Source organism: Limulus polyphemus, unplaced genomic scaffold, assembly GCF_000517525.1.
Source record: "Limulus polyphemus unplaced genomic scaffold, Limulus_polyphemus-2.1.2 Scaffold102, whole genome shotgun sequence".
Lineage (NCBI taxonomy): Eukaryota > Metazoa > Arthropoda > Merostomata > Xiphosura > Limulidae > Limulus > Limulus polyphemus.
The window spans coordinates 507,918-521,396 of NW_013665712.1; the positions used below are offsets into that span (position 1 = coordinate 507,918).

The 13,479-nt window shown below is 33.3% G+C and overlaps 1 protein-coding gene across 1 annotated transcript in view; it reads right to left on the reverse strand.

Moving 5' to 3' along the window:
• Positions 1-13,479, reverse strand: part of LOC106470160 (epithelial chloride channel protein-like) — a 29,113-nt gene that overhangs the window by 7,804 nt on the left and 7,830 nt on the right. Inside the window, exons 5-11 of the mRNA XM_022399567.1 lie at positions 13,395-13,474; positions 11,411-11,581; positions 9,081-9,211; positions 8,250-8,355; positions 5,607-5,834; positions 3,202-3,504; positions 330-557 (exon numbers count right to left, since the gene is read on the reverse strand). Of these exons, the coding sequence (XP_022255275.1) occupies positions 330-557; positions 3,202-3,504; positions 5,607-5,834; positions 8,250-8,355; positions 9,081-9,211; positions 11,411-11,581; positions 13,395-13,474 (1,247 nt within the window). The remainder of the gene's footprint in view (positions 1-329; positions 558-3,201; positions 3,505-5,606; positions 5,835-8,249; positions 8,356-9,080; positions 9,212-11,410; positions 11,582-13,394; positions 13,475-13,479) is intronic.

Sequence of the window (13,479 nt, forward strand, 5' to 3'; positions counted from 1 at the left end):
GCTGCCTTCCCTCTAGTCTTACACTGCTAAATTAGGGACGGCTAGCGCAGATAGCCCTCGTGTAGCTTTGCGCGAAATTCCAAAACAAACAAACAAATACAACATCTGTTAGAATTTTAGTAAGTTACGTAGTTCGTATGCTTCTTACAACATCTGTTAGAATTTTAGTAAGTTACGTAGTTCTATGCTTCTTACAACATCTGTTAGAATTTTAGTAAGTTACGTAGTTCGTATGCTTCTTACAACATCTGTTAGAATTTTAGTAAGTTACGTAGTTCGTATGCTTCTTCTATTGAGCAAATGTTCATTTCGAGATGAGTCCAACATACCTCTGCTGCTTCGATCACCACTTGGACCCTTTTCCGAATAGTGTTGTCTCTGTTATATTCTGGGCTCGTGCTGTCGAAAATCATTCCACTAGGGCTCTTCAGCATGACGTCAATCACCTCGATGAGGTTACTTTTCACAGTGAAAATAGTATTCTTGCCTAATTCATTGTCAATTATGACTTTCTCTTCAATAATGCTTTGAGTCAATCTTATATTTCGGTTCGTGATCTATGAATTAAATCGATTAGAGATATGAAAACTAGTTATCACTTCACAAATCAATTAATAAGACATAATAATATAAAAACATTATAAATGTCCTATTATGAAAGGATTTGATGTACCGCCATTGTTGTTGTTTTGAGCGGCTCAAATACATTTTATGAATTACACTTACTTAACATTTGACAGTTTTATAAGGGAATCCTTAAAGAGGTTGTTACATTAAAAAAATTAAGTTATCATAATCTTTTTTTAAAATCAAAATGCTGAAAAACGCCATGCTATTATTCGTACTGAATTAATGATTAAGCATAAACACTGAATATGAAGTTCACAACTGGATTTGGTAAGATACAAACTCTTGAAAAAAAACAAACTAATTGCATTTTGATGTTATAAGTAAAGCGCTTCCAATAAGAAAACCAAAACACCTGGTGGCATAAAATAAATTTACGAATCATCTAATTGGACTGAACTCTGTCTTCACCTTTTTTTATGTTTATTTATTAAGATTTAGACGTTTCGCTCTTATATTTTCTCCATTTAAAACTAATACAAAAACTCAAATATAACTGCTTTGTTTTGAAACAGGAAAACTGGTTTTCAAATAAATTATTAGACTAACGTAACGTATTGGATTTAACGTAACAATACTCACATGAAGAAATTATATCAGCTAAGAAAATGTCACACAAAAATTACTTATGAATCACTAATAAAGTTGTAGATATACCCTGTTAAATATAGACAGTATATACATCTTAATTTTTGTATATGAAATTTGAGAATTGTTTCCGACCTTTCGATTAGCTCTTTTAAGTAAAGTATCGTGTTTTCTGTTTTAACGCAAAGCTACTACACAATGGCCTATCTGCGCTTTCTCCTCCGAGAGGAATTGAACCCCGGATTTTAGTGTTGTAAGCCTTTAAACTTACTGCCGACCTACCAGGGAACTATTTGTTTGTTACTAAGCTCAAAGAAACACAATGGACTACCTGTACTGTGCCCACAGTGGATATTGAAACCTGATTATTAACGTTACGGTACAACCCCTCAGGAGATAGGGAACTAAGTAAAATAAACCTTGGAAGGATATTAGTTGTGGGAAATCATATCACAAACCAAAATATTGTAGTAAATATGTTTATAACAAAAGCGCATAAATACACAAGAAACAGAGTTATACGAATTCAAACCTTTCATCACGATTAAACTAAGCTTGGGAAATTATAATATTATTATATTTAAAAATGACTAAATAACTTATCATTATATCGTATTATCTGGTTTAAATGCTTGCGTATAGTTTGTCCGAAGTCCGTAAAATGGATATTTTATAAACATTATAATACATGCACTTCCACGTTATTTATTTTTTAATTTGTCTTGAAGTAAAGAAAGTTTTGAATTTGAAAATGAAGTATTGTTTCTTATTGTAGTTTTACAACACGTTTGTTACAAAAATTATGTCACAGTGCAATTTGATATATTTTGGATTTTGATCAAAACTGTGAATAAACCTTACTCAGGTTAAATCAGCCGTTATAGACGACTGATATGTTACTAGCACTGTCTCATTGAATGTTAAACAAAAACCTGTAATTATCTTTTAAACCAGTCCACTTGAAATAATCAAACAGGGTAGAGTACCTTCTTTTAATAAGAGATTTGTATTTTTATATTTAATTACTATTATCACGTGCGATGATGAACGGCTGTATTAAAATTATATTTGATATTTCAATTATATTTTTTTGTCTCTTTGCGACAAGAAAAGTGGACAGTCATGTGGCTTTGAACATTGTTTCACTTGTTGTTTAGCCTTCGTTGACCTATTCACTTTTTCCAGGTCAAAACGTAATACAATCAAATAGACATTTTACAGGAAAAAAGTAGAAATATCCTTAGATCTGGCCCGGCATGATCTGTTGGTTAAGGCGCTCGACTCGCAATCCGAAGGTCGCGGGTTCGTAACACCAAACATGCTCGCCCTTTCAGCCGTGGGGGCGTTATAATGTGACGGTCAATCCCACTATTCGTTGGTAAAAGAGGAGCCCAAGAGTTGGCGGTGGGTGGTGATAACTAGTTGCCTTCCCTCTAGTCTTACACTGCTAAATTAGGGATGGCTAGCGCAGATAGTCCTCGTGTAGCTTTGCGCGAAATTAAAAAAACAAACAATTCTTAAATCTATTATTAAAATATACATACACCCAGTTAATGCGGATAAAAACTATTTTAAATATGAAACATCTTATAGGTAGGTTTCGAAAAAATAACAGAAAAATACCTGCAAATATATTTTACTTATACGTACAAGTCTAATGCATAAAAAAATTATTTGAATGAAAATAAGTTGTCGGGAGTGTTTGACTGTGGTATAAAAACTTTAGGAAACTATTTTGAACCAAAAAATCTGTGTCTAAGTATTCTTAAAAAGTTACGAAGTAGCTTGGTATACTATAAAAGGTTTCAAAGATAAGGAGAAATAATATAATCTAATATTATATACTGATCTCAGTTTGAAATTCACGAGAACAACATCGGTGAATGTAATCCCAATTAATTAACGTCTTGAAATGTTTTAGTGTGGTGTTATATATATAATGGTTATTCCGATTCACATAGAACCCAAAACGATGGTTCAACATACCTGAACTCCTTGCAGCTCGTTTGCAGTTTGTGAAGTGACAGAGTCGATTAAAGCCGAGTCTAAGGAATTAGATGGCGTTTGTCCATTGATGTCAAAAAAGTTGTAATTTTTTCCACCGGTAGAGGTCGCTAGATTCTCAAGCTTCTTCGTAGCATTGTTCCCCAAGGCTATTGCGTTAACTACAACCTTTTCTCTCAACAGGATGGGTAAAACTTCTTGTATCCAAGGTCGTGTATTCTCCTCACCGTCTGTGATGAGGATTATGAGACTGCCTTCAACAGACTGCCTACTGTTTTTCAAAACCTAGAGAAAAATGAAACAATATGAGATTTCAAATTCTTTTAATTAGATTATGAGTCATTAATAATTAGTTGCTAAGTTTTATATGAAACTATATGCTCCTTTTATGTTTAATGTTGTTTATTTAGTATGCTTGGTTAATTATTAAATGGTAAATTTCAAATGAAACTGTAAGTTATATCTAACGTTAATGTTTTATATTTATTAGAATGTATACGTCCCTAGGACAATAAGAAATAACTTTTCAAAATCGTTCCTAAAAATAAAAGTACGATACGATTTTGTCTCGCTTATTATTAAAGTCGGCGCTGCTTCTATCCCAACCAATAAATTTTGTTATAAAAATAATATTCCTTAACAATGACGATTACAACTTTTTAAATTTATCTGTATTATTATTATTTTGCTATTAGACAAGGCCCGGCATGGCCAGGTGGTTAGGGCGCTCGACTCGCGGGTTCGAATCCCCGTCCCACTAAACATGCTCGTCCTTTCAGCCGTGGGGGCGTTATAATGTGACGGTCAATCCCACTATTCCCAAGAGTTGGCGGTAGGTGGTGATTACTAGCTGTCTTCCCTCTAGTCTATCACTACTAAATTAGGGACGGCTAGCGCAGATAGACCTCGTGTAGCTTTGCGCGAAATTCGAAACAACCAACCAAGCTATTAGACAAGAGAAAAAAAATTCACTTCTGACAGTTATCAAATTATTAGATGCTCTACTGAGCAAACTTAATGTTCATATATAAAAAAAAACAAAATCAACATTTAACACATTAAGAACTTCCGACAAAGTAAAGCAGTAATGCCATAATAAAGGGTGTGTACCTTTATAAAAAAAACACATTACATTACGTTTCACTGCAAAGGACAGGTGGCGCTAGTTGCATATCCTAGTTCAGCGGTTTTTAATGTTTACGAAGCCATGGAACCCTCTTATTTCATTCCTTCCATCATCGAACTTCAACTATTAACCCACCCTTAAAGCCTTGACTAGATGAAAGTGACCAAGTTCGTAACAGTATTACTCATGTAAAATAGCAAAATAAAAATAATCAATTTTTTTAAAAATACATTTGTTTGGTTGATATTCTATTATTAAAAAAATCTCCATTAACTGCCACCTTTGATGACCCTTCGCGGAACCTTCTGATTCCACGGAACCCAGTTTGAAAACCGGTGTCCTAGTTGAAAATTGTTGTTGCTGGTGTAGGTAAAGGGGTTGGAATAAATAAGTTAGTGCTAACTAACTCGAACCTCTTTGGATGTAGATGTTTCTTTCTTGTAAACGTGTCAGCATCCATGTTTTACACACCGGTTAAAATTTACTAATACAACACACCACGTTTATAATCCTGTTCGTAAAACTGGCCATTTTCGAAAAATATGTTCAACTAGTTCTTTCTGTTCTCCACTGTGAAAATAACCATCTACCAAAGAGGATAGTTAGTTCCACCACAGCCGTAGTGTTTGAAAAGGAGATTAGATAGTTCTTGGAGCAATCATCCAATGGAATACACCCACTAACTAGAATACATCTAAAGTTACAATAGATATGAATGTAGAGGCTCAAGAGAGCCAACGTTAAGAAACTAAGGGTGGGTATATGGTGTGTTTTACCGCATAACGATTTTTGGTTTGGCTGTTAAGCGCAAAGCTACACGTTGGGGTACCTGTGCCCACCACGAGTATCGTAACCAGAGTTTTAGCGTCGTAAGCCAACAGACTTATCGCTGAGCCACTGGGTAGCACCGCATAACGATCGTTCTTTGTTTGCATTGTTTCACTCTTGCGCAAATAACCACATATGTAGTTTTGTTTGTTGTTAATACAAAGCTACACATGTGTAGTTTTGCAACAAAAATTATTAAACACAACAATGGGAGTTCTATATTTATAATTATTACACGTATAACTTACACACCTATACATAAGTTTAATTTTGATTTTTATAAAGCTTGTGAAGTGGGAAAGAAACTACGAAACGTTTCAACAGGTGAACTTTTACACAATTTTAATTTAATATAGCAACGTAAATTAGTTATTGGAAACATGCCATTAAATACTACGAAATGTGGAAAAACGTGTGATATTTCAAGCCTTACCCGAATACCCTCTTTCAGTCCCTTCCCTATGCTCGTTGCTGAAATCAGATCTCCGCTGCTTGGCAGGGCTCTCCCTAGTAACGGTCTTGATTCAGGTGTCACCAGAGTTAAAGAGTATGATATCTCACTCTCTCCTCCAAATGACACAATTCCAAGATAACTCCCGTTTGGAATGAAATCGTAAACTAATCTCGAAGAAGCTTCGTGAAGAATCTCTATTGGCCTACCCTGTTTATAAGTGCAAAAGAAAACACAAAGAAATATATAAAATGTAAGGAAATTGTGTAGCGCTCTCCGGTAAACTAGAATGTAGATAGCGAACTTTTCAAGTGTCATGAATTAAAAATTTGATCAAACAAAGAACGTAGTGCGCAAACTTGTTTTTTGATTTGTCAACAATGGACGATAGAAAATGTGTTAACCGTGCTGATTCGAAATTATAGTAACAAAGCACAATCACAACGTTTTATGAACTTATTAGAAACATGTCCCATTGGAAATAAATTCAAACTACAGAAAATCATGTGTATTAACGCAACATAAAGATATAGATATTTCAGTCAATTATTAAGTTCCAGTTTTAGGAACTTTTTTTTTCGATCAGTCATGTCATTATCAATCAGTTCTGCCTTTCATATATAGTTTTGATAAACTTGTGTTTAATTCTGTAAAACTTGAAACCTATGTTCATATAATACGATGTTTCTTGAATATCATAAACTCTTAAAGTGTACGTCATTTCTTGCTTATGGAACTTCCAAATGTTCTCGTGTGAATTTTGTCTCGCCTAGCAACAGAACGATCTTTAGATTTCGACATACGTTTTTGGTGAGTGATTATTTGGCCAGATAAACACAATAGAAGTGATATCTCACTCTAGAGGAAATGGGTGCTCATAACTGATTAGATTAAAAAGTAAAAATAAAATAATAATCGCATTATACAGAGCTTACATGAAAACTGTATATAATATCATTTACTTTATATATCTCGTTTGAAAAGAAACGAATTAGTCGTCAGTCTTAGCAATTCGCATATAAAAACAGTTATTAGAACTAACATTTGCTTATAAGATTTTCAAAAGCATATAGTTTTGAGAAAATAATACTAGGCTGAGTGTTTTTTAACTACCTAATATTAGTTTGTAGGGCTGTGATCGAAGGTTCGTTCGCTAGCTAAACATTAGAAGGTACAAGCCAGGTGGCTTTCAAGCAGTGTCAGATTTTGTCTTTCATGTTAACAGAAATCGTTTAATATTATTTGAATAGTAGTCAAACAATAAATGTCACCTACATGGAAAGTTCGTTCTTTTGATCTGTATAGTGCCCATTACTTAAACAAAAGTTTTTTGTTTTTTTTATAAAGGGAAACAACAGAACATCATACAGCACCACCAAAATGTTACACGTAGCAACTCCTTCCGCGCAGTAAAGTAGACCATTATCTTAGAGCACTGGGAAGTACGTTCAGCGACTGCATTGTTTCAATAAAGTGTACTGAATGTTATAGTGTACAATATATCAGAGAAGTGTTATAGTAGAATAAGTATGAACATAAAATATATTCTAATACTAATAATGCTGATGTTCAAAAAGGAACGCTGGTATAACTCTACATTTCCACCTCCCCCAAGATGTATATCTAATTAATATGTGTACTTAAATAAGCCAGTCACTAACAGTAGGCAACCCAGAGTTTTGTTTCAGTTCTCTGATTAAAATCAGACTGCACAAAATCTCAGAATCACCAGTAATTGTACTTCCTAAACTATTATTAAACACCGAAAATTCACTAACTGAGATCTTAATATGTCTAATTTTTGATTTACCCTCTACTACACATTATAACGTACAGGCAACAATTTTATCACTGTTGCCCAATACACATACAAATGCTTCACTTCTGTAGTCTGATGCTCTTACTTCCAGGTATTGTTTGTTTATAATTAAGCACAAAGCTACACAATGGGCTATCTGTGCTCTGCCCACCACAGGTATCGAAACCCGGATTTTAGCGTTGTAAGTCCGCAGACATACCGCTGTGCCACTGGGGGGCGCTTCCAGGTACCACTCTAAATAAACCATGGAATTATTTTCGATTGTTCTTTAACTAAACAATGTTACTTCTAGGTAACGTAACCATTTAAAATTGACCAAAATATATTATACAAAATTATATTTTGTGCAACATAAACCTATTATAGTAAGAAATTAAAAAAAAACATTTTTTCCACCGTATTTTCACAATGCATGCAATATAGAGTTACTCTACCAAAACGGCTAAAAATTGAATCAAAAATTTTAAATAATTCGCTGTGTATATTACAAGTGTTCTTATCAACTTGACTATCTACTTTTTAGGCCTTGAAAACCGCCATTTTTGTTTTCTTTCATTTATTTTGTCAGACTGGAATTAGTTAAGACTATCTAAGACATATTTATTCGATATGCAAGAATGTTATATTGAACCTTGCTTAATCTACATTTTCGTTTTTCTCCAGAAAATCATAGAATTACTTAAAACAGGTTAGTCTTCTACAACATTTTCTTTTTAATATTTTTATCAACGTGCTGTTTTTTTTTTGTTCTCATATACGGACAGATATGAGAGGTTATGTATTAACGATGTTTAATATGATCTCACCTTCATACTAAACGAAACATCTAAAACAAGTACAAAACGACCTGCTATTTCTCCTGCTCTCTGCAGAATACGAAACGTTGGCTTTGTTTCTTTAATTTGGGAAGATCTAGAAAAACATCAAGAACATCTGATTAAGTAACCATAGGTGAGTTTTGAAAAGTAGCTTATTTCTGTTACAAAATCATTTGGAATAGTGTTGAAAAAAAAACCATTACCTTACAGTAAAATATATAAAAAGCACATTTTGTGATAAAAGTAAGAGGTTAAATTTGAAATAAATGCAAGCTCTGAGTTTTTTTGTTCAATATTTTCCTATTCACTGCTTCTCAGATCATTTGATCGAACTACAAATCAGTTCTGAGCTTCCAACCAATAGAATTACCGTATTGCCCCTAATTAAAGCCCCATCTCAAATTATCGCCCCCCTCCGGTAATTTTACAAAGCTTACCTTGTGTGACAGCAAAGTAATACAACATATAATCCACTTTTATTACCGGGATTTTGATTTGGAAAAAAAAGAGAAAAACGAACATACATACACACTTATTGCATTTATATCAACAAATCACATGCGAAAAATTAGCGCCCTCTTTTGCAGTTTGCAACGCCCTGGGGGCGTTAATTAGGGCAATACGGTATTTAACGCTGACTGTCGTCAAATTGTTGCCAGTTTTTCTACAATTACTCTAGGTGCATTTTAAGTTTTAGATAAAATGAATAAATCAAGTTTCGAAGTTGAGGTACTTTGAAAAAAAAACAGCCAACAGAGGACGCTGAGTACCAGTATGTTATGACTTTGAATGAAACTGGTTTCAAAACTTAAAGTATACCTGGGAGTTGAAAAATCAGGATGTTTAGATATAACTTCCCACGTCGACTTGTACTCGCATAAAACATTTTGTTTCGTTGGGGCTTTATCATTATGAAGTCTTTCCTGGGTATCATCACAGTATCCGTCAATCTGTACCAAAGAGTGTGGAATATGAGACAAAATAATAGACATGGGACTTGGTTTACATGTAGAGTCCTTTACTAGCCACAAATAATAAACACACTTGAGATATTTGAATAACACTGTAATTCACTATTCGTCGAGAAAAGGAAGTTAACAAATAAAAAAACACGAGGCTGTTAGGCCTGGCACGGCCTAGTGGTTAGGGCGCTCGACTCGCAATCTGCGGGTTGTGGGATCGAATACCGCTACTTTACACGCTCTTCCTTTCAGTTGTGGGGGCGTTATAATGTATAAGTAGACCAAGTGTTGGCCGTAGGTGGTGCTGATTAGTTGTATTTCTTCTAGTCTATCACTTCAAAATTATGGACGGCTAGTGCAGATAGCCCTTGAATAAGCTTTGCGCGAAATTCAAGAAAACAAACATACATAAGGCTATTTCACGTACTTCAGACAGTAATCGTACAAGAAGTATGATCGCCACTCTATGACTTATAGAAACTTTAGAGCTAAGTACCACTACATTGGCCTCAACCATTAAGTATATAATTGCATACTTCGCTTAGACTTAGCCATACCTGTTAACTAAACGCCAGAAGCAATTTATGAAATGTTCTAAGATGTTACAGAATCAACAAAAATGCAGTTTTATGGTTCTTGGATTTTATCAGTAATTCTCAGAACTAAGAAAGCGCGTAAGCACTGCTGTTAAGATTACTCATAATACGAATTCTGTAGTCAAAATGTCTTAAAATTTAAGGATAATTCCCCGTTGTTAGAAAAACTGTAACATTATTTTTTTGAAATTATTTTTGTCCAGAGAATAATACCATGAGTCATTTTGTTGTTTTTTCAAAAGAATTTTAAAATAGAATGTCATTCCATTTATGCGCAGTGCGCATGGGCATGTTTTTTTTTATCCCACAATTTTTAAACCGAGATTAATACATAAACAACAACAAAAAAGACACAAAAGCTAGAAACTGGCGACTTTCAAAAATCAGAAAATACATGACTTTCAGTATTATCGTGAATCGTCCGAAGGCTTTATCCTCTGGTACTCCTATTTTATGAAGCTCAACTCTCAAATTCCTGCTGGAAATGACGCTTCCCCATCCCCCCTGGATTTTCCTACGTAGGGTTAGGCCTATTTGTTTTCTTTCGGCGTCCCTGTTATTAACTGTCTTTTTAATTATTTGTTTATAACACCCATACATGCCCAGTTTCACAAAGACTTTACTATATTCTCAACCTCGTAATAGTGTCTAAAAATACATGCATTGTTTTAAACCCATTTATTAATGTTATTGTTTACTACTACAAGTTAAATAAAACTTTAATTACACAAGGAAACATCAGCTAACAGTTTATTGTATGATTATAAATGTATTAAACCACCCCAGTTTCTTCCAATATACCTCCCCTCCTGGTAATTTGAGGTTTGATCCCGCCGTGGGCACAGCGTTGAAAGTCCATTGAGCAGCTTTGCGCTTAAACAGAAGTAAGAAATGCCCCCCCCCCTCCCAGTGGCTCGGCAGAAAGCTTCTGGATTTATAAAGCTAAAAAACGGGTTTCGACACCCGTGGTGGGCACAGCACAAATAGCCCATTATGTAGTTTTGCGCTTAACAACTAAAAAACAAAAACAAACTGAGAAATGAAGAATGGAAAAGTCAGAGTTAAGGTGACTTTTAGTTTACTTAATTAATTATTTTAATACAAGAAAATATTTATAGGGTTTTAACTATCATCACTTTATGTTTCATTTTAATGAATGGATAGATTGCTTTTCTTTACCAAATTCCATTCCACTATTTAATTTCTATCAAGTTTAAATTGAACTAATTTATTAGGCTTACCACTATTTATATTCTGTCAAACCTAAATTGAACTAATTTATTAGGCTTACCACTATTTATTTTCTGTCAAACCTAAATTAAACTGACTTATTAGGCTTACCACTATATAATTTCTATCAAACCTAAATTGAACTAACTTATTAGGTTTACCATTATATAATTTCCATCAAATCTAAATTGAACTAACTTATTAGGTTTACCATTATATAATTTCCATCAAATCTAAATTGAACTAACTTATTAGGTTTACCATTATATAATTTCCATCAAATCTAAATTGAACTAACTTATTAGGTTTACCATTATATAATTTCTATCAAATCTAAATTGAACTAACTTATTAAGCTTACCGACTTGATAAATGGCATATACATCAGAGATGCTCTCACTACTTGGTTCTCAATGTCAGGGATGAATTTACAGTCACCCTCAAGATATTCATCTTCAAAAAGGGTACAAGTTCCTCCATCGACGGGCTGAATCCATCCTGTTATGTTGCGCATACACGTCGTAGGTAGTACCTATATAAATATATAATAATATTTATGTGTATCTATATAAACATTTTCCGTTATCAGTTAATGGTGATGACAAGGACAAGTCTCATTGTGTACGATTTGGTTTTGATTTATATCAATTTTATTACTGTTATACAGTGCTGGTTTACAAATAACATAACTTATAATACTCGAATTATAGAATAAATATTAATATTTATGCACATATTAGAACCTATAATTTGAACTAATCTATTCTTTATTTTTCCAAGTTACTCTATATAATAGTTTGTGAATGGTGCATAAAAATAATGAATACGTTAAAGAAATGGTTTAATATCGAATTAAAAGCAGATTGGTTAACAATACCTTTCTGCTATTTACATAAGGCTTGTATTATTTTTAATTCAGCAAATTTCTTTTTTGATATATAACAAGGTTCGCCGATTTATTTTTCTTTCATGCACAATCTTGTTACATACGCCTCTAGTTTTATACACACAATTTAGTTATGTACACTTCTGTTCTTCACCCACACAATCCAGCAAGAAACAGTTATTGTCTTCACTCACACGATACAGTAGGATGTAGTTCTATTATTCACTCACACAATCCAGTAGGATGTAGTTCTATTATTCACTCACACAATCCAGTAAGAAACAGTTATGATCTTCATCCGCACAATCCAGTAAGATGTAGTTCAATTATTCACTCACAAATATCCAGTAAGATGTAGTTCTATTATTCACTCACAAATATCCAGTAAGATGTAGTTCTATTATTCACTCACAAATATCCAGTAAGATGTAGTTCTATTATTCACTCACAAATATCCAGTAAGATGTAGTTCTATTATTCACTCACACAATCCAGTAAGATATAATTCTATTATTCACTCACACAATCCAGTAAGATGTAGTTCTATTATTCACTCACACAATCCAGTAAGATGTAGTTCTATTATTCACTCACACAATCCAGTAAGAAACAGTTATGATCTTCATCCGCACAATCCAGTAAGATGTAGTTCTATTATTCACTCACAAATATCCAGTAAGATGTAATTCTATTATTCACTCACACAATCCAGTAAGATGTAGTTCTATTATTCACTCACACAATCCAGTAAGATGTAGTTCTATTATTCACTCACACAATCCAGTAAGATGTAGTTCTATTATTCACTCACACAATCCAGTAAGATGTAGTTCTGTTCTTCTCTCACACAAACTAAACAGATTTTATTTTTCACGGTTGATTAAAGAACTATCATTTTCTTAGAAGAAACAATATAATTCACGCACTGACTTTTCTCACTAGATAATTTAATAGACTCACTCATAATAGTACTAATCACATAAATTGTCAAACTAAACATGGTTCAATTTCTGACTAAAAAAGATGATTACACACAGTATATTCCGTGTTGAGTAGCAATAATTCCCTTCTAGTAAATACCAAGTGATCCAAATACAACATTCATCTCCAACTTTCTGATCATGCGCAGTACATTTAAGCCCTCAATATTTAACTCTCAAGTGATATTTATCTAAAATTTAAATTCTCAATATTAAATTCTAAAGTAATATTTATATAAAAACACCAGTATGTAACTCTAAAATTATACCTACTTGAACAATTAATTCTAAATATGTAACTCTAAACTAATATTCACGGAAACACTTATTCCTCAGTATGTAACTCTAAAGTAATACCCATTTAATCACAGAAATGTCAATAGTTAATTCTAAAGCAATATTTTCTAAGATAATAAACGATTGCTAAAACTGTATACTAAAATAATTTGGACAGAACACATTTCAAGTGCTTTCCTTACCTTCCCATCCTCCTTATAAAACATTGGGTACTTGGGATCTCCAACAATTCCATATTCATCAAATACACCGTATCTGAGATGTGAC